The sequence below is a fragment of the Mauremys reevesii genome, linkage group 17, assembly GCF_016161935.1.
Source record: "Mauremys reevesii isolate NIE-2019 linkage group 17, ASM1616193v1, whole genome shotgun sequence".
Classification (NCBI taxonomy): Eukaryota; Metazoa; Chordata; order Testudines; family Geoemydidae; genus Mauremys; species Mauremys reevesii.
In genome coordinates, this window is record NC_052639.1 from 5,508,686 (window position 1) to 5,530,039 (window position 21,354).

Sequence of the window (21,354 nt, forward strand, 5' to 3'; positions counted from 1 at the left end):
CTGCTTGGTAGCTCACGCGGTATGACGCTTCAAGTGCATTTTCACTATCAGTACTTGCTTTGGATATAAAACGGGTAATGTCACTTTTCCTCTCAGCTAATTTTTGCTTGAAAAAATCAACAGGCTTGTTGAGGTGTGCAGGATGCCTAGTTTCTAAATGGCGCCGAAGAAGAGAAGGTTTGAGGCTGCTGTTTGCTAGAAAGTCATCACAAATCACACACACTGGTTTTGGACATTCTTGATCACCAATGCATGTAAGCCATATTTTATATAATCATCATCATATTTTCTTTTCTTTGTAAGTGACTTTCCAGGACCATCATGCTCATTATTGGGGGGGAGAAGGATAGCTCAGTGATTTCAGTACTGACCTGCTAAACCCAGGGTTGTGTGTTCAATCCTTGAGGGGACCATTTAGGGATCTGGGGCAAAAATCTGTCTGGGGATGGGTCCTGCTCTGAGCAGGGGGTTAGACTAGATGACCTCCTGAGGTCCCTTCCAACCCTGATATTTTGTGGAGGAGGTTTAGGTTGGATATTAGGAAAAACTTTTTCACTCAGAGAGTGGTGAAGCACTGGAATGGGTTACCTAGGGAGGTGGTGGAATCTCCTTCCTTAGAGGTTTTTAAGGTCAGGCTTGACAAAGCCCTGGCTGGGATGATTTAGTTGGGTTTGGTCCTGCTTTGAGCAGGGGGTTGGACTAGACACCTCCTGAGGGTCCTTCCAGCCCTGAGATTCTGATTCATTAGACTTAGATTTTCCACAGTGTGGACTTGAGGAAACACTAGCTGATTCTTGCATCTTTACACTTTCCTTTTTCAGCCACTTGTCCATTGAACTTGTGTACAAAAGTTCTAATAAAAACAACACCGAGAGAGACTGCTAACAACCAACACACTAGAAAATGAGAAGATTCACTCAAGTCTCACTGAAGCAAAACAGCCCTCCAGAGAGAATGACAATTACTGAGGCACCTTAACACTGCTACACAGGCTACAACATGCTTCCTGCTGGTTTGGCTCGCAAACAGCTTTCCTTCCGCCACGAGCTCTGTCCCTAGGAGGGTGTCCTGCGAAGGACAAATTAGCTTGGACCCCTCCCATGTACAGCATGGCCCCTGCTCACTCTGCCCTCCATAGCAACGTCCCCTGTCTGACAAGGACAGGGGTCCAAGCTGCCACATGCGTGCCTGGGGTCTCAGCTGCCGCCCTGACCATCACAGGGCTCAGGCTGCTGGCCCCGCGCCGGGGTCTGGGCTGCTGGCTCCGCACTCCGTGGGGATCCTGCTGCTGGACACTGTTGACCGCCCAGGTCAACTGAGCTCCACTGATCTCGTGCTGCAGGTCCCGCTGACCGCCGGGGCTCAGGCTGCCAGCCCTGTGCAGAGCGCCAGGGTTCAGGCTACCGGCTCCCCCGCTGACGGGGGCAGGGCTCGGGCTGCCAGCCCCAACTGCCCGGCCCCGCTCTCCCTGGGGCTCGGGCTGCCAGCCCCGTGCGGAGCGCCGGGGTTCAGGCTACCGGCTCCCCCGCTGATGGGGGCAGGGCTCAGGCTGCCAGCCCCAACTGCCCGGCCCCGCTCTCCCTGGGGCTCGGGCTGCCAGCCCTGTGCGGAGCGCTGGGGTTCAGGCTACCAGCTCCCCCGCTGACGGGGGCAGGGCTCGGGCTGCCAGCCCCAACTGCCCGGCCCCGCTCTCCCTGGGGCTCGGGCTGCCAGCCCCGTGCGGAGCGCCGGGGTTCAGGCTACCGGCTCCCCCGCTGACGGGGGCAGGGCTCAGGCTGCCAGCCCCAACTGGCCGGCCCCGCTCTCCCTGGGGCTCGGGCTGCCAGCCCCGTGCGGAGCGCCGGGGTTCAGGCTACCGGCTCCCCCGCTGACGGGGGCAGGGCTCAGGCTGCCAGCCCCAACTGCCCGGCCCCGCTCTCCCTGGGGCTCGGGCTGCCAGCCCTGTGCGGAGTGCCAGGGTTCAGGCTACCGGCTCCCCCGCCGATGGGGGCAGGGCTCAGGCTGCCAGCCCTGTGCGGAGCGCTGGGGTTCAGGCTACCAGCTCCCCCGCTGACGGGGGCAGGGCTCGGGCTGCCAGCCCCAGCTGCCCAGCTCCGATCTCCCTGGGGCTCAGGCTGCCAGCCCTGCGAGGAATGCTGGGGTTCAGGCTGCCGGCTCCCCCGCTGATGGGGGCAGGGCTCGGGCTGCCAGCCCCAACTGCCCAGCTCTGATCTCCCTGGGGCTCGGGCTGCCAGCCCTGCGAGGAATGCCGGGGTTCAGGCTACCGGCTCCCCCGCTGATGGGGGCAGGGCTCAGGCTGCCAGCCCCGTGCGGAGTGCCGGGGTTCAGGCTACCAGCTCCCCCACTGGTGGGGGCAGGGCTCAGGCTGCCAGCCCCAACTGCCCGGCCCCGCTCTCCCTGGGGCTCGGGCTGTCTGCCCTGCAACTGGGCCTCCAATGCCCGGGGTTCTCTGGCCGCCATCAGAGAAATTTTTCTGGCAATCGCCCTGTAACGTTGTGCGAATGCCCAGGGGTTTGTGAACCCCAGTTTGGGAACCACTGTACTAGACCTATGATGCACAGCCTGTATTTACACCTCTCTACTGTATTTTCTACTGCATGCATCTGATGAAGTGGGTTTTAGCCCACGAAAGCTTATGCTCAAATAAATGTTTTAGTCTCTAAGGTCAAGGACTCCTCGTTGTTTTTGCTGATACAGACGAACACGGCCACCACTCTGAAACCAGCCAAAAGACTGACTTTGACTCAGCAGAATGGAGTGAGAAATGAAGGCCATGTGACTTGTATTGCATGTGACACTGTGTTCCGTCTGAACGCAGAAACTCCCCCCAAACACAAAGTACAAATCTTTTCCACTCAACCCTCGTGGATATGAAGATCCCTCTCCCCTGGCTGTAAGTGTGGAGTCCATAGGTAAGGGGCTGGGTGCATTACACATGGGAATGAAAAAAGAAATATGCAATAAAATGACACTGACTCACATGCATGGAGCAATACAAAAAAATATGGGCCAAAGTGAAGGAAAACCCATTGCTTCAAGTTTCCTACACATCCTAGATGAATGAACAAAGTTCTGAAAATAGGAAAGGAAGATGATGAATCTGTTTCTATTCCAGGATACTGTGTGCTGCCGAGTGAGAAAGGAATAAGAAATGCCACTGTGACAGAGCCTTGCCTATGGGAAAAAGGATGGTTCATTGATTAGACTGCCAGCAGAGGAGACCTCGATTCAGTTCCTTGCTTTGCCACTGACTCTCTACATGACCGTGGCAGTCATTTATTCTCTCTCTGCCTCCTCTGTACAATGAGGAGAACAGTGCTGTTCACTGAGGGATAGCTCAGTGGTTTGAACATTAGCTTGCTAAACTCAGGGTTATGAGCTCAATCCTTAAGAGGGGCCATTTGGGGATTTAGCTGGGATTTGGTCCTGCTTTGAGCAGGGGGTTGGACTTGATGACTTCCTGAGGTCCCTTCCAACCCTACTAATCTATGAGTCTATCTCAGGGTGTGCAGATAAATGTGTGAGGGGAGCAGACATCATAGTAGTGGGAGCCATTTAAGTATCTTAGATAGACAGAGGCTGCCAAGAAATTCAGAGCTGTACATGTGAGTTTTTACTAACCCGTGTATAAATTATAAACAATAACCTTTTCCCAATAGCTCCCTGTACTGTCTGAATCAAGTTCCATGCAGTGAGAGCAAACAATTGGTATGATGCCATCTCTCAACAGCCACAGCAAAATGATATCAGTTAACAGGAGAAATGCACGGAATGGAAACCCATGATCTGTTTGTGCAGTGGAAGTAGATAACCCAGAGATAAAAGAACCGCTGCAAATAGGATGCCTGAATCCCTGGCCTGTGGGATTGTGGGAGCTGAAAATAGGGTGACTAGACAGCAAATGTGGAAAAATCGGGACGAGGGTGGCGGGTAATAGGAGCCTATATAAGAAAAAGACCCAAAAATCGGGACTGTCCCTATAAAATTGGGACATCTGGTCACCCTAGCTGAAAATGTTCAGGGTAATCATCAGCCAAGGACAACAGAAAGGTAGTTGTCGTCTTATACCCCCTCAGTGCTTTGGGACTGCGATGTGGGGAGACTATGGTCACCAGAGCTCCTAGCATAAAATGCACTGACACAAGGAGGCGTCAATACAAAAACAGTAGCCAGCCAAGAGCCCTGGTATGAAAACAAAACTAAAGGCAAAACTAATCAGCCACCCACCACACAGAGCAGCTTGTACTTCCCCTCATATTAACCCTCTGGAATCGTCAATAGCACCCAGACACCTATCTTTCAATCAGCCCAAGTAGAAAAAGCAGCATTCCCTTCTGCAGAGCCCTCCTGTCAGTACAGAACTGACCTAGTCTCCAAGACCTGCTATGAAGTACCATCTTCAGCTGCAAGATCTCTGATCTCTTTGGGCCAGCCTGTTCATTTATAGCATGGCCTGTGTAGGGATGGAGTGGAATGACTCTGCCTCTACCTTTCTCTGCTCCCTTCAGTGTTATTTGTGCCAGTCCCTGTGCTCTGAGGACTGTAGGGGCTACTAGGGGGCCCATCCCATGCATGGGAGTAGAGAAACAGAGCCAAAGATCTGCTTTATAAATGAGGGTAACATTGAGTCAAGTCAATACTTACAGATATTTCAGTGAGGGCAATTCAAATAATGACGTGTCAGCAATGATTGACAATGGATTATGGCTTAGGACCCTGAAAAATCAATGAAACAGCACCAGAGCCGAGTGAGCTAAGAAAGTAAGTGTGTTGGCTAACAATGTTCATACACTTCACTTAGGCTTTTTCCTCTTTTACTTATTTGTTTCTTCTGTACATTTGCCTGAAAATGAAAATATCACTGGGTTCAGGGGCAGCAGGGGGCACTCAGCACTTGGGGAAATCAGCCCACTTGTTTAGGTGCCTAATTATGGACCCTGGAACTTAACGCTAGCCACCTACTTCTAAACCTCTTGGCCTTTTTTGGCTGCCTGTGGGGGTGGGGGTGGGGTCAGGACGCTTTGACTTTTGCTGCGATTGCTTTTATGGCTGAGTTCCTTGAGGGGTAGTAAGAAACAACCTTGAATCCAGCCAGAGCAAAGATCGGTGTCTTTGCTGGACTTCTTCTGTGCTCAGGGGTGGAGAGGCAATACCCTGATCCAGGAGAAGGCAGGATAGCCTTGGTCTCCTTTGTCTTGTGCAGCTGGCTTCTCCCTGCTCCCCAAACAAGTTTTGTCTAGAATAAAAGCAGGGGTGAGGCAAGAGCTTCTTCCAAACCTTAGAGCAAAGGTCAGCGGCCTGTGCCCATGTGCACCTGCAGCATTCTACTCAGAGGCAGCAGCTCTCTGCACCAAAGCCCCTACAGCCAAGGCCAGATGGATGCCCTCCTGTGTGATGTTCTGTATCACCTGCAAGCACCTTGGGGAGAACATTCTGCCAGAGTCTCAGCCTTCCTCCATAGTACCACCTGCCTGAGAGCTCAGCGCCCTCAGCATGTCCACTCTGCACAGATAAACCCCAGGGCTGAAGCTGAGACCGTGGGGGAGCCTGGTGCGCATGGTTAGTGTGTGTGGTGCATGTGTACACGTGCTTTGTGCTTGCCTAGCTTATATATGGGTGCCTACAAATGGCATGTGTTTGTCAAAGGGAGTCGCCTGCATGGGGGCGGGGTGTGTGTGTGTGTGAGAAGACTGCATATATGGGCACTTCTTCTCCCCCGGATACACAAATCCACGTACCTGGCAACCAAAAATCCATTCAGGTCCCATGAGATGTGCAGTGACCACTGTAGCAGTAGGAGTTGGCTAAAGCTCAACGTAGGACAAAGGCAATGATGCTTTTCAAACCCCATAACTCACCCAAATCACAGTGAATTTCTACTGGACCCCCTGAGAGGCACATCTGGGACCTGGGACTTCCTTCCTGCTAGAGGGCAAGTTTCTAACCATTGAACATTAGAACTGTCCAAAAATCGTTGTACACGTTGGACCTGATTCTGATGTAGATTAAGGAGGCCCTATGTAAATGCTACTTTATGCTGCCAGTGCAATGTAAAGGAGTCGATGAGAACAAGGCCCATATGTATGAATGGCAGAAGTGGGGTTTTTTCATGGTTTTTATATTAAAAAATGGCTGCATGGTTTTTGCTCAGATTTCCCCAAAGAATTCACTGTCAAGCTGAGAACCAGTCTGGAACATTTCAGCCTGAAAGATAAAAGCTTGTCTAAGTTCTAAGCATACGAGGAAGGCTTTTGGATGAACATTTAAAAGCTGGAACCCAGTTCTGCAGTAAGGCATGACTTTGGGAGGGAATTCACAGATGCAGAATCAGGAAAGACACAGGGCCCTGGGCTAAGTTCCCGCTTGCGCAGCCATGCAGGAGCCCACCAAGGGCCGTGACACGCCTCTCCCTCCCAGCCCTGGGGCTGTGGCAGGGAGGGAGGAGGACTCCCCCCAGCTCCAGAGCTGCTCTAGCGGGGAGAGTCGCCTCTCCCCCGGCCCCAGCCCCAGAGCTGCTATGGTGGGGAGCAATGTTCCCTCTAATGTGTGGAATTAATTTTGTTATGTGCACCGATATGGAGGTGATGTGGGGAGGGTGGGGCCAAGGGGTTTGGAGTGTGGGAGGGGGCTCAGCGCTGGGGCAGAAGGTTGGAGTGCGGGGGGGGGAAAATGCTCTGGGATGGGGCTGGGGATGAGGGTTTCAGGGTCTGGGAGAGGGCTCAAGGGTTTGGGCAGAGCATTGGGATGTGTGTAGGGGGTGAGGGCTCCAGCTGGGGGTGCAGACTCTGGCGTGGGATCGGGGATGAGGAGTTTGGGATGCAGGCTGCCCTGTGGCTGGGGCCAGAGGACTCCCCCGGCCCTCTCCCTGCCAGCAGCAGTGAGCTCTGGGGGAGGCCCCCCCCTCCCCATCTGCAGCACGGAGCTCCAGGGCTGGGGGAGAGGCCCACGGCAGCCCTGCGTGCCCCAAAATTTCTCCCCTCCCCAGTCCCTGCCCACCCCAATCTCTCGCCTTTCCAGGCTCCTGTGGCTGTGCAGCCCTTTATAGCCTGCTGCGCAGCTGCACAGCTTAGAGTGAACTTAGGCGGGGAGAGGCACCTCTCCCCCGGCCCCAGATCAGGTGCTACTGTGGGGAGAGAGGGCTGGGTGTAGTCCTCTCTCCCTGGCCCCATCCCAGAGCCCACACCCCAAACCCCTCATCCCCAGCCACACCCCAGAGGAGGCGCCCCCTGCTGGAGCCCTCACCCCCCACACCTCAACCCTCTGCTCCAGCCCTGAGCCCCCTCCCACAGTCCAAACTCCTCAGCCCCATCCTTGCCACACATCCCTCCATATTGGTGCACATAGCAAAATTCATTCCGCACATGGATGGGAAAAATTAGAGGGAACATTGGCCCTGGGTATATTCAGCTAAAGATCTAAAAAACAGAACGCTTCTCCTGGAAAATACACATTCTTCTATTTTCCTCCTCAGCTCATTTCCTTCCATTGTCCATGACTCTGATGTCACCTCTGACTCTGAACTCTCTGTCTTCCCCCATTTCCCCAGTTTGTAAACCTGCCTGTCCCCCAAGTATGCCATACATTTCCTGGGATTGTCCTCCACACAGGGGCGGCTCTAGGCACCAGCAAAACAAGCTGGTGCCTAGGGTGGCAAAATCTAGGGGGCGGCAAAAGGCTGGGGCCCCAGCTCATCCTGCCGCCGGGGGTGGGGGCGGCAGGCTGGGCCGGCAGACCTGCCGCAGTCATGCCTGCGGGAGGTCCACCGGAGCCCCGGGACGACTGGACCTGCCGCAGGCATGACTGCGGAGGGGGCGCTCGTCCCGCGGCTCGGCTGGACCTCCCGCAGGCATGACTGCGGAGGGGGCGCTCGTCCCGCGGCTCGGCTGGACCTGCCGCAGGCATGACTGCGGAGGGGGCACTCGTCCCGCGGCTCGGCTGGACCTCCCGCAGGCATGACTGCGGCAGCTCAAGCGGAGCCGCCGGACCCGCGAACCGTCTGCAGCCGCGGGAGGTCCAGCCGAGCCACGCGGGACCAGCGGTCCCTCTGCAGTCATGCCCGCGGGAGGTCCGCTGCTCCCGCGGCTCCGGGGCGCCTCCCGCGCATGACTGCTTGGGGCGGCCAAAAAGGTAGAGCCGCCCCTGCCTCCACACCTCCATCTGATTTATTGCAACACTTCACATTCTGGCTTTGCAGTCTCCGATGAAAGCAGAAAGCTGTAGCCTACCCCCTTGTATATATCAACCTAGGCCTCATCATGCTCAGTCTTCAAAGTCCAGTGGCTTTCTGCTTATTTCAGGATACAGTTCAAAACTGCCCTCTTTGTTTTTAAAAATGCTGCTTTGTAGAGCTGCTTGGAAAACTGGAGACGGGTTTTCCACAAAAAATGTCAGTGAAAACATAAATATTTGTTTTCATTGACGTTTTCTGTGGAAAAAATGGACTTTTTGTTGAAAATCTGAAGACCACAAAAATGAAAAGTTTTAGCCCAAAGCTGTTGAAAATAGATTTTTTTTTGTTTTGGTTACATATTTTTGGTTTTCTGATGAAATACTGGAATTTTGAGGAAAGCAGGCACCTTTCTTGAAAATTTCTTTCAGTCAAAAACACAATTTCCCATTGAAAAAACATTTTGATGGAACATTTCCAAGCAGCCCTACACCTTCAGCTTCCCTCAGCCTCTGGCCTGTCTCCATCCCATCCTTGCTCCCCCCACTTAGCCACTTGGGCCCTCTATCGCTTCCCAGGGCTGTTGGGGTGGCCAGCTGCCATGCAGCTTTTGACATCTGGGTCACATCCTCCATCTCTCCTCACTGACTCTCCTCATTCTTCCTTGGCCACCTCCAAGCTTCTCTCACCCTCTGCTGTTGTGTGGAGGTTGGGGCTACAGTCAGCCCTTCACCCTTGTTACAGGGGAGCTGTGGCAGCCTGTGGCAGCCACTGCAGAATATAAAGTCACTCTGCACTGCACTGATGCTCTTTCTGAGAATGAGCTGAGCTCAACACGTTCTTGGAATTCAGCCATCCAGACTGAGGCCTTAAACATTGACCTGCCCCCAGGTGCTGAGGGCTATGAAATAAATGCTCCTGCTGTAGGCAAGGGCTGAAGGCCCTGAGACTGGCAGTCCTTCTGCAACTCGTCTCCTAGGGAGTGGCTATTGCTCTCTTGTAGTTTTTGAGAGGGAGGGGATTTTTTCTCTATCCCTCCATCCTCCCTATCTTCTCGTGAGCACCCTTTTCCTTCTTCTGCGCTCCCACCTGGCACTGGCACAACCCTAGGCAGTGCCCATCCCCCCAGCAGGTTTGCTAGGAGCTCCCTGTGGTGTCTCACATGAGTCTGGCAGCATGCAGAGCCATGTTGTGAGGAACCCCACTGGAGAACCAAAGATCCTGTAAAAAGAACCCACCCTCAAATAATCTCAATCTTATGCCCTGATATATTTTTCAACATTGTTACACTTACAACTTCTGCAAAAACTGCATCCCATGCCAGGCCTGGAATGTCCCATAACGAAGCTCTGTAATGAGATTACCGCCAAGGTTTCTGGGAAAAGAAACAATTGTAGAAATAAATCCAGCCTGTTGGATAGGAATTCTGATTGGTAGGGAATATGTAAATCCCAGGTGGATTAGTGAGGAAATTCTGTTACTTTCTGCATTTGTTCAGCTCGTCAAATAGAGGAAGTGAAATGCACATGCGGTTGATCTCTTTCTATTCCAGGATATAGTAAACCTTTAAGAAACAACCTCAGCTAAATCTGTATATGGACAGCCACCTATAGGTGTCTCTCTAGCTATATATCAGTCTGTCTTCTAGTAGTATAACTTCAGTCACACTTATAAAGCTAATTGGGACAAAGGACAAAGAGGTAGAATTGATTCTACCACTAGACAGGTTACATAGATGTAGACAGACTTCAGTAAACATTGCTTACTCTACAGTACACTATAAAGTCATTTTTATAACTTACATATACTGCAAAAAAGGTAGAGGCTCAAATGCATGTTTCTCAATAAACAGGATTTTGTTGCAGGATAAATCCCTGCAATTAAAATAACAAATTGAGATTATGGAAATATTAATTGCACTTGAACAATAACATTTACTTTCATTCACCTTGACACAAATGGCAAAGATTACATGTAGTTATGATTTCATTGGGTATTTCTATTCAATATCAGCTTGCATGAATGCATAACTGCTGATAACCCATGTGACTTAAAGCAACCAGGTCTTCAAGGACTAGGCCTGAGTGAAAGTTTTTATCTAAAACTTTTTTTGGCTGAAAAATGCAAATTTGGGTTGACTGAAACATTTTTTCTGGTTCAAAATGACTTTTTTGTTTGAATTGTACCTCAATTTTATTTTTAAAAAGGCTAATCTCAAAAATGAAACAATGTTTTGTTTTAGTGTGAACAAAATTTGTTCAGTTTGCTGAAAATTTAGAAAAAAATTATTTTCAGGCCAACTTGAAGTGATTCTCCCAGCCCCACCCCATTTTTCAGTTTGGCCAGAAAACAGAAAAGGTATTTGCACAGCTCTATTAAGGCCCTTATTCATCACTATTTCAGTTCAATTATTTCTATTTTGCTTTAATCTCAGTGACCTCGCTGGCTTCCAATACACAAATGATTTAAAGTCTGACCTTCCTCCATGGGAACTGACTGTGCCTTTAAAGGGGCATAGGCTGGCCTTCTTAATCACCATACCAATGAGTAGCAAGTGACTCTTGGCAATTATGTAGACAGGAGTTACATGAAGGGACTCCAATCACACAACGTCCCCACTTCTTTCTTTCCCTGCTTGTTGAAGCCAGGCATAATATGATGAACAGTGCCTCCTCTCTTAGGCATAATGGACTCACCTTGGGAGTTGCTATTGTTGCAAGTGATAAAGATTATATTTTCTCTTTTAAAAACGTCAGATACTATATACAATAAATTATGTTAAAATAATGCTACTGAGGTTTCAAACTCGAAAGTTTGAAAATACCAGAATTAAGGTTGCCTGTGAACCTTAATTCTGCGTCCTGGTGCATATGCATTATGTTTGTCTTTAATTACATGATCTGTTTTTTTTCTATAGGATCATGTCATTCAGTGCACAGGATGGATAGTACTCAGTGAACAATCAGCGTTGTGTAGTGAATGAGGCTGTTGCCTGTAGGACCCATACCTCATTCGCTGCAGACACAGGTGCTGACTTTTGTTTTGCTGGTGTTTTTGCTGGTGGGTGCTCCTCTCCCCCCACGCAAGAGTCGGGCAGGGCCTCAGGATGGAGGGGGCAGAAGAGGTCAAGCAGGGGTGGAGCAGGGGGGCCCCCCACAAAAGATTAATCCCACCCTGCAAGTGCTGAGCACCCCCTATTTTTTTTGGTGGGTGCTTGATCCCTGGAGCACCCATGGAATCGGCGCCTATGGCTGCAGATGTTGGAAGATGTGTAGTGAGCAAGCAGGCAACTGCAGTAAAAGAAAGGGTGGCTTGTGGTTAATGTAGTTGAATGTCAAATTTAGAACAAGCCTATTTACATGCATAGCTTTTGCATGTTCAATCTTATATGTGGCATCTGCTGACTTTGGAGTGCTTCAGTTTTCAAGCTTGTGACGGGGTGGTCTGTCTCTTTAAGAGACTGTTTCCCATCCATGCCCAAATTTGGCATCTAAACCACATCCCACAGTGGACACATATGTCCTAGAGACCAAGCATGTGTGTCACTTATTAAAAAAAAAAAAAGTACTCTAGACCAATCAAAGTAAAATAAAATAGACTCCCCTCAATGAGAAAAGAAACAAAAATACCAAGTCCACACTCAGTAAAGATGACTATAAATAACAACATAAGGATCTGAACACAAAGTAATATTAGAGTCCTGAGCCTACTCCAAGTTAGTAAGCCGCCGCCTTCTTCAGAGGTTTTTGCTTTTTCTCCCCTAAGGGCTCAGGTACCTATTTGCTAAACTGGTGAACCTGTTAATCTGGCTGTGCTTGGCTAACATAGCTCTTCTGGTCATTAGCAGCCTGGCAACCACCAAGAGTAGCTTTTAGAGAGAAATATGTATTTGCCTATTTGTCCTTTTCCTAGTATTCTGGGAAGGGTCCAAGGAAGAGGGAGTGCTGCAGTAATTAACCAAAAGAAAAAAGTAAACAAAAGCAAAATTTGCTACCTTTATACTTTGCTGGTATCATGTCCACTCATTCATACTACACGACATGGGAAGACCCAGCATGGGAAAAAAATTGAATCTAAAAGGAAAAAACCCTCCCACCTCAAAAAAGTTTTTAAAGAGACAGACCACTCTGTTACAAATCCTCACGTGTTTTTAACAAGAATTTGTGTGTGAAATATCCTAGGTGTTTTTTTTTAAAGAAAAATGGGGGAAAAATTAATATAGTATCTTCATTATTTGCCAAGACAGCATAAGAATCCCCCAAATGAATCAAGGATCATGCATGCCTTGAAATAATTGATCAAATAAGACAGACCTCCTGCAGAGCCCTGATCTCACACATTTCCCTTGGGAATGCCATTTTTGGGAGGAACAAACCCACTCCCTCCAATAGGACAATGTGGGTGAATCTCCATGAAGAAATCCTCATGGAGATTTCCTCACAAAAACATCTCTCCTGCAGCCTTTCACATGGGAAGGGGCACTGTAGGTCCCTCTCTTTGACTTTGCATCTGCTTGCTGTTGAAACCATTCAGGATTCCAGGAACAGAGTAAACAGCTAGAGCAGATGAGCTGGAAAGCAGATAAGATCCTAATCTCAGGCTTTATCTTCACTGCAAAATAGCTCTCCCGTGTAAAACCCTAGTGAAGACAAGGCCCGGGCAGTTTTACCTTGATGTAGCTGTTTTTACCTTAACTGTAGCTAGTTGAGATTAACCCTATACGCCTCACCTGGGGTTGTCCTCAGCTACAGTGAGTTAAAAGCTACTGTATCTTGGCTCCACTAAGAATTTACATCAGGATAGCTATTGCGATTTAGTTATCTTGACATAAAAACACCTGTTTTTGCAATGAAGATATAGCCTCAGGCAAATGGACTGAAATAGAAAAGAGAAATAAAATTCTGTAAAACAAGGCAGATGCTGCTGAAACCCAGCATTGTCTCTGTTATGAGGGCATATCTACACTACAGCCTACTGACATATATTAGGTCGACTTACAGCCACTGCAGTAATTACTGATGTGGCTGATGTCCACACTACCCTCCTTCTGTCATCCTCACCAGGAGAGCCTCCCCTGACTGAGGAGGGGCAGTGTGGGGGGCTGAGAGCCAGGGCTCTCCGCTCTGTGCAGCTCCCTGCCTGGCTCTCAGCTCCCTGCTCCCACCTGGGCTTCTCGCCTCCAGGATGGCAGTCTAGGATCAGGGGTGGGGGAGGCAGCCAGGCTGGAGCCCATCTGGGAGTGGGAGTCTCTAGCTGCCAGGTTTTCTTGTCAATTTCACAGCTCCAGCATGGAGTTGTGAAATTGACAAGACAGCCAACAGCCCATGTAAGTAGACACTGCCTCACCCTAACCACACCAACATAAGCCTTATGCCTCTCATGGAGGTGGAGTTATGATGTCAGTGTAGTATGGCACTTGTGGTAACAAGGCTGTAGCGTGTACAATGACATACTTAGGTTGACGTACGCTGCCTTACATTGATCTAACTGTGTAGTGTAGACCAGACCTGAGTTGTCCCCAAGGTCCCAGCTTTAAAACCATTAATTGCTTTAAAATAACCCAAAGGAGCACTGCCAACAGCAGCAAGGGATTCAAGAACAAATAGCAGTTTGTCTATTAGAGTGTAAATGAAATACTACTAGAAATAAACACGTACAGGTGCTTTAGTGACAGCAAGCCCTCGAGTGAATCTTCCTGCAGTTTGCTTAAGTCATTGTCCTTGAGAATTCTGAAAACACAGACAAAATGGTAGTTTATTTGCTATACCAACAATAATCAAGAGAGAAACAAATTACTTCAGCAGAAAACTATGTTAAAATAGCAGCTCTCAAAAGCCTGGTCTACGCTACGGAGTCAGGTCGAATTTAGCCGCGTTAGGTCGATTTAAAAATGACTGCGTCCACACAACCAACCCCATTCCATCAACCTAAAGGACTCTTAAAATCGACTTCTGTACTCCTCCCCGGCGAGGGGAGTAGTGCTAAAATCCACCTTGCTGGGTTGAATTCGGGGTAGCGCGGATGCAAATCGATGGTATTGGCCTCCAGGTGCTTTCCCAGAGTGCTCCATTGTGACTGCTCTGGACAGCACTTTGAATTCCAATGCACTAGCCAGGTACACAGAAAAAGCCCCGGGAACTTTTGAATTTCATTTCCTGTTTGGTCAACGTGGCGAGCTCAGCAGCACAGGTGACCATGCAGTCCCCCCAGAATGGCAAATGAGCTCCAGCATGGAGTGAACAGGAGACACTGGCTCTGATTGCTGTATGGGGAGAAGCATCTGTGCAGGCGAACTCTGACCGAAAAGAAGAAATGCAAATATATTTGCCAAAATCTCACAGGGCATGTTGGACAGCGGCTACAACAGGGACACACAGCAGTGCCATGTGAAAGTTAAGGAGCTCAGGCAAGCCTACTAAAAGACAAAGGAGGCAAACGGTCGCTCTGGGTCAGAGCCCCATACATGCCACTTCTATGACCAGGTACATGGCATTCTAGGGGGGGACCCTACCACTATCTCACCACTGTCCGTGGACACATGCAAGGGGGGAGTCTCACACAACAGAGAGGAGGATTTTGTGGATGAGGAAGAGGAGGAGGAGAATGTGCAGCAGGCAAGCGGTGAATCCGTTCTCCCCAGCAGCCAGGAACTTTTCATCACTCTGGAGCCAATACCCTCCCAAGGCGGGATCCCTGACCCTGAAGCCAAAGAAGGCACCTCCAGTGAGTGCACATTTGTAACTACAGTACAGGATTTAAAAGCAATAGTATTTAATGTTTGATTTGCCCTGAAGAACTGGGATGCATTCGCAGCCAGTACAGCTACTGGAAAGGTCTGTTAATGTGTCTGGGGATGGAGCAGGAATCCTCCAGGGACATCTCCATGAAGCTCTCCTGGAAGTACTCTGAAAGCCTTTGCAGAAGGTTTCTGGGGAGGGCTGCCTTATTTTGTCCTCCATGGTAGGACACTTTACCACGCCAAGCCAGTAGCAAGTAGTCTGGAATCATTGCAGCACAAAGCATGGCAGCGAATGGTCCTGGGTTTTGGTCGCATTCAAGCAACATTCAGTCTATATCTTTCTGTGTTAGCCTCAGTAGAGTGATATCGTTCATGGTCACCTGGTTGAAATAGGGGAATTTTTGTAAGGGAACAGAGAAGGACCCTGTTCATGCTGGTCTGTTTGTGCCTGGCTAAAAGGGATCATCCCAGAGAATAGCGACGCGGCCGGGGAGGGGTGGAGCTAGTTGTGTGCTGCACATCCACTCGAAAACCACAGCCCCTCTTTTTAAATGTAAAACCCAACTCACTGCTTGCTCTGGGAAAGGAGGGCGCTGCAGTTTGAAAACGTTCCCACATGTTATGAAGGCGTTGGAAGCCAGACCCGCGTACCCTTTGGCTTACCATGGCTGCCTGGAAACCAAATTCTGTTGCCCAGCCGTGTGTAATGTGTCACCATACAGGCAGTGGGTGCTCAATATAAAAGGCAAAATGCAACCTTGTACCTAAAGCACATGTGCTGTCTGCTGTGAATTGCTTGATTCACTGTGAAAGAGTCTCCCTTTTGTTCTCAGAAATGTATCATCTTAAATTTTACTGTCCCTTTTTATCTCCCCCCAGGTGCAAATGTTTCTACGCTCTCCCTATCATCTCCGTCCCTGAGATTATCGCAGGTTAAAAGGTGAAAAAAAAACACTCACGATGACATGTTTTCCGAGCTCATGCAGGCCTCCTGCACTGATAGGGCACAGCTTAAAGCATGGAGGCATTCAGTGGCAGAGTCTAGGAAAGAATTAGGTGAGTGTGAAGAGCGGAGGCAGGACACGATGCTGAGGCTAATGGAGGAGTAAACGGACATGATGAAGCATCTGTTGGAGCACCCTTTAATTAATAAAGAAAGAATGCATGGTTTCAAAATAATAGTTACTTTATTTCGAAGGGGGGAGGGTGGTTGGCTTACAGGAAATTAAAATCAACAAAGGGGATGGGTTTGCATCCACGAGAAACACACACAACTGTCACACTGAAGCCTGGCCAGTCATGAAACTGGTTTTCAAAGCCTCTCTGATGCGCAGCGCACCTTGCTGTGCTCTTCTAATCACCCTGGTGTCTGGCTGCTCAAAATCGGACACCAGGCAATTTGCCTTAACCTTCCACCTTGCCATAAACGTCTCCCCCTCGCTCTCACAGATATTGTGGAGCACACAGCAAGCAGCAATAACAATTGGAATGTTGTTTGCGCTGAGGTCTGACCTACTCAGCAAACAGCGCCAGCGAGCTTTTAAGCGGCCAAAGGCACATTCTACCACCAGTCTGCACTTGCTCAGCCTATAGCTGAACTGCTCCTTACTACTGTCCAGGCTGCCTGTGTACGGCTTCATGAGCCATGGGAGCAAGGGGTAGGCTGGGTCCCCCAGGATAACTATTGGCATTTCAACATCCCCAACGGTCATTTTCTGGTCTGGGAAGTAAGTCCCTTCTTGCAGCTGCTCGAATAGCCCCGAGTTCCTAAAGATGAGAGCGTCATGCACCTTTCCCAGCCATCCCATGTTGATGTAGGTGAAACATTCCTTGTGATCCACCAGTGCTTGCAGCACCATTGAGAAGTACCCTTTGCAGTTTATGTACTGGTTGGCAAGGTGGTCCGGTGCCAAGATGGGGATATGCATTCCGTCTATTGCCCCACAACAGTTAGGGAACCCCATTGCAGCAAAGCCATCCAGTATGACCTGCACATTTTCCAGAGTCACTACCCTTGATAACAGAATGTCAATGATTGCACTGGCTACTTGGATGACAGCAGCTTCCACAGGGCTATCGCCACTCGCTTCTCAACTGTCAGGGCAGTTCTCATCTTGGTGTTCCTGTGTGGTATTCCTGTGCTTCAGGGTGGGGGAAAGCAACTCACAGAGTTCCGGGAAAGTGGCCTTATGCATGTGAAAGTTTCGCAGCCACTGTGAAACATCCCATACCTGCAACATTATGCGGTCCCACCAGTCTGTACTTGTTTGCCTGGCCCAGAATTGGCATTCCACTGTATCAACCAGCCCCAGTGCCACCATGATGTCCCAATTGCCACAGCCTGTGCTTTCAGGAACTTCTGTGTCCATGTCCTCATCAAAATCCTCCCTGTGCTGACATCTCTTAGCCTGGTTCTGCATATACGCCAGGATAACGTGCAAGGTGTTTACAATGTTCACAACAGTAGCAGTGATGGTGAGCTGAGCGGGCTCCATGCTTGCTGTGGTAGGGCGTTTGCACAAGTAACTCAGGAAAAAAGGCGTGAAACGATTGTCTGTGTTGCTTTCATGGAGGGAGGGGCGACTGACGACATGTACCCAAAACCACCCGCAACAATGTTTTTGCCTCATCAGGCATTGGGAGCTTAACCCAGAATTCCAATGGGTGGCGGAGACTGCGGGAAATGTGGGATAGCTACCCACAGTGCACCGCTCCGTAAGTCGATGCTAGCCACAGTAGTGAGGACGCACTCCGCCGACTTAATGTGCTTAGTGTAAAACATACACAATCAACTGTATAAAATCGATTTCTAAAAATCAACTTCTATAAAATCAACCTAATTTTGTAGTGTAGACTTACCCAAAGGCTCTCTTTGTTTGCCTGGTGGTTGCCCTGAGTTGGTGCACAAGCAATCTTGTTCCAATCGTTAATTACTCAGTCTACCTTCAACTTACAGCCATTGGATTGTGTTATACCTTTGTCTGTGAATAAACTGAATAGCCCGTGTGATAAATAAAGGGGGTGGGTAGCTCCTTTTTATGGACACCCAGCCAGCCAGTTAGCTATAAAATCCCTGTTAGTAGCTGTTCTCTACTTGCTTTACCTGTAAAGGATTAAAAGAGTCCATAGGTAAAAGGAAAGGAGGGGGCACCTGACCAAAAGAGCCAGTGGGAAGGCTAGAACTTTTTTAAATTGGGAAATTTGTCTATCTGTTGTTGTTCTCCGGAGAGCGGGGCAGAGCAGAGACAGGGCTGGAACTATGCTGTAAAAAGCTTTGGGCCAGGTATGGAAAATCATCAGATCATACCTAGAAACTACTCATTTGAAACCCCAGATATGTAAGTAGATCACATAATATCTAGGAAGACGTGATTAGGTTTCTCTCTTTTATTTCTTTATGGCTTGTGGATTCCTTTGTGCTAACCCCAGGTGCTTTTGTTTTACTTGTAACCTTTAAGATGGACCTCAAGAAGCTATCTTGATGCTTAATCCTTGTAATTGTTTTTTTTTTTAAACTTAGCAAAAAGCCTAAATTCCAGATGTATTTTCTTTCTTTTTAAATAAAATTTACCTTTTTTAAGAACAGGATTGAATTTTTGTGTCCCTAAGAGGCTTGGGCATATATTGTTTAATTAGCTGGTGGCAACAGCTGATTTCCTTTGTTTTCTTTCTGAGCTCTTCCCCGGAGTGGGAATGAAAGGGCTTGAGGGTACCCCACAGGAAGGAATTCCCAAGTGTACCTTCCTGAGTTCCAAAAGGGGTTTTTGCACTTGGGTGGTGGCTGCATCTACCCATCCAAGTTCAGAGAAAAACTGTAACCTTGGGAGTTTAATACACATCTGGAGTGGCCAGTATTAATTTTTAAAATCCTTGCGGGCCCCACCTTCTGCACTCAAAGTGCCAGAGTGGGGAATCAGCCTTGACAGCCCGTTATCAAATATTTGTTCTCCATGTCAGTACTTATAGACTTATAGACTCTGATCAAGTCACCCCTTAATCTTTTCTCTGTTAAACTAAATAGATTGAGCTCTCTGAGTCTATCACTCTGGGTATGAGGTATATAAAATCATGAGTGATGTTGAGAAAGTGGATAAGGAAAAGTTATTTACTTATTCCCATAATACAAGAACTAGGGGTCACCAAATGAAATTAATAGGCAGCAGGTTTAAAACAAATAAAAGGAAGTTCTTCTTCACGCAGCGCACAGTCAACGTGTGGAACTCCTTACCTGAGGAGGTTGTGAAGGCTAGGACTATAACAATGTTTAAAAGGGGACTGGATAAATTCATGGTGGCTAAGTCCATAAATGGCTATTAGCCAGGATGGGTAAGAATAGTGTCCCTAGCCTCTGTTTGTCAGAGGATGGAGATGGACGGCAGGAGAGAGATCACTTGATCATTGCCTGTTAGGTTCACTCCCTCAGGGGCACCTGGCATTGGCCACTGTCGGTAGACAGATACTGGGCTAGATGGACCTTTGGTCTGACCCGGTACGGCCTTTCTTATGTTCTTATGTTCTTATGTCTGACTTGGGCTCACGGGGTTTGGGCTCTGGGCCTGTTTTATTGCTGTGTAGACTTTTGGGCTCATCCTGGAGCCCAGGTTCTAGGACCTTGTGAGGTGGGAGGGTCCCAGAGCCCAGGCTCCAGCCCAAGCCTGGACATCTACTGTGACATTGCACCCCTTACCTTTATGGAAATACGCTTATAAATGTATATATGACATAACTGGAATATGTTTTATGCTACATATGACATGTAACATATCTCTGTACAGGTTATGATCTACTGAATACATTCCTCCTATTTGTATGCATGTATCATTTTTGTACTTGAAGTTATGAATATTGGCTGTATAGTTGCTTGATTTCTAAGTAGCCTTAGTAAAGCATCTGGTCAGCTTCTTGAGAAAGAAATGTGTAAGTTAAGTGCCCAATCAAGAAGCACTTAACTGACAATGGATCTTGGAAGGCTCCAATTCACATAAAAAGCCTACTTGAGGACATTCAAGGCAGCATGTGAACCATGGCTGCTACTTGTAAGTTTTGAGTCATGCCTGGACATGTGGCTTGCCCATGTGACTCCAAAACTCCATCTTGGAGCTGGACTTTGCATAGGAGAGAGGAGGGGGCCTTCACCCACAAGAGAAAGTCTATTTAAACCCCTGGGAGACCCCTCCACTTTGTCTTCAGCTGGCTCAAGAGATAGCCCCTCCGCCCCTAAGGATACCTGCGAGAAACTGGAAAAAAGGACAGTAACTACGGGGTGTGTGAGTGATTACTGGACCCAGACTAGAAGGAGACTAGTCTGTAAAAGAAAACTTATTGAAACATCTCGGAGGGTGAGGTTTTATCTGTATTCAGTTTTCGTACTGTACTAGGCATAGACTTGCGGGTTTTATTTTATTTTACTTGGCAATTCACTTTGTTCTGTCTGTTACTACTTGGAACCACTTAAATCCTACTTTCTGTATTTAATAAAATCAAATTTTACTTATTATTTAACCCAGAGTATGTCTTAATACCTGGGGGGTGGGAGTGGGAAACAGCTGTGCATATCTGTCTAGCAGTGTTATAGAGGGTGAACAATTTATGAGTTTACCCTGTATAAGCTTTAGACAGGGTAAAATGGATTTATTTGGGGGTTGGACCCCATTGGGAGTTGGGTATCTGAGTGTTAAAGACAGGAACACTTCAGTTAGCTGCTTTCAGTTTAAGCCTACAGCTGTTAGGGGACGTGGTTCAGTTCTGGGTCTGGGTTTGTAGCCGGTTAGCAGGTCTGGCTCTTACCAGGCAGGGTACTGAAGTCCCAAGCTGGGAGGGCAAGAAAGCAGGGGCAGAAGTAGTCTTGGCACATCATTTGGCAGCCCCAAGGGGGTTTCTGTGATCCAACCCGTCACATTGTGAGCCCGAGTCAGCTGGCATGGGCCAGCCCCGGGTGTCCAACTGCAGTGTAGACATACCCTATAAGGCATGTTTTCCCATCCTTTAATCAGTCTCACGGCTCTTTTCTGAATCTTCTGAAATTTATCAACATCCTTCTTGAATTGTGGAGAACTGGCAGGATCTGAGCCTCTGCTTGTATTTTTTCCCTTTTCATCTTTTGATCTATCACATCACTACATTTAATGAGTTCTGAATTAATACCTTGATAGTCTGGGTACCTCACTCCTTTCCAGGACTGCGTGTCTAAAAAGCTCAGGGGTGATTTTATATTTTCTCTCTTAGTCCATAAAAGAGATCAGCTCCATAATTGCTGACTATTATTAGTTCACAAAATAGACAGGACTTTCTGCTCCTCGGACTGAAGCAATAGAAAGAAGAGCTAGGAGGGAGAAAGTTTCTAGTCTGTCCCTGTACCTGGCAGTCCTGGTTGTGACTCCATAGTTAAGATGGTAAGACCCATTCTAAACTCTTGTGTGTTGGAGGATGGTGTGGACTGCACTCTTAG

General features: G+C 48.5%; 1 protein-coding gene and 1 long non-coding RNA gene across 6 annotated transcripts in view; one reads left to right on the plus strand and one right to left on the minus strand.

Moving 5' to 3' along the window:
- Positions 1-980, plus strand: part of LOC120385061 — a 32,366-nt gene extending 31,386 nt beyond the window's left edge. Inside the window, exons 3-4 of one of the 2 annotated variants that reach the window (XR_005589241.1) lie at positions 124-254; positions 822-980. This is a non-coding gene — a long non-coding RNA (uncharacterized LOC120385061). The remainder of the gene's footprint in view (positions 1-123; positions 255-821) is intronic. The other variant, XR_005589242.1, reaches the window with a different exon arrangement.
- Positions 1-21,354, minus strand: part of LRRC37B (leucine rich repeat containing 37B) — a 56,410-nt gene that overhangs the window by 26,251 nt on the left and 8,805 nt on the right. For 3 of the 4 annotated variants that reach the window (XM_039504160.1, XM_039504158.1, XM_039504159.1), the window contains exons 3-6: positions 13,825-13,896; positions 9,970-10,041; positions 9,462-9,542; positions 4,645-4,716 (exon numbers count right to left, since the gene is read on the minus strand). In XM_039504160.1, coding sequence (XP_039360094.1) covers positions 4,645-4,716; positions 9,462-9,542; positions 9,970-10,041; positions 13,825-13,896 — 297 coding nt within the window. Of the gene's footprint in view, positions 1-973; positions 1,203-4,644; positions 4,717-9,461; positions 9,543-9,969; positions 10,042-13,824; positions 13,897-21,354 lie in introns of those variants that run through there. The other variant, XM_039504161.1, reaches the window with a different exon arrangement.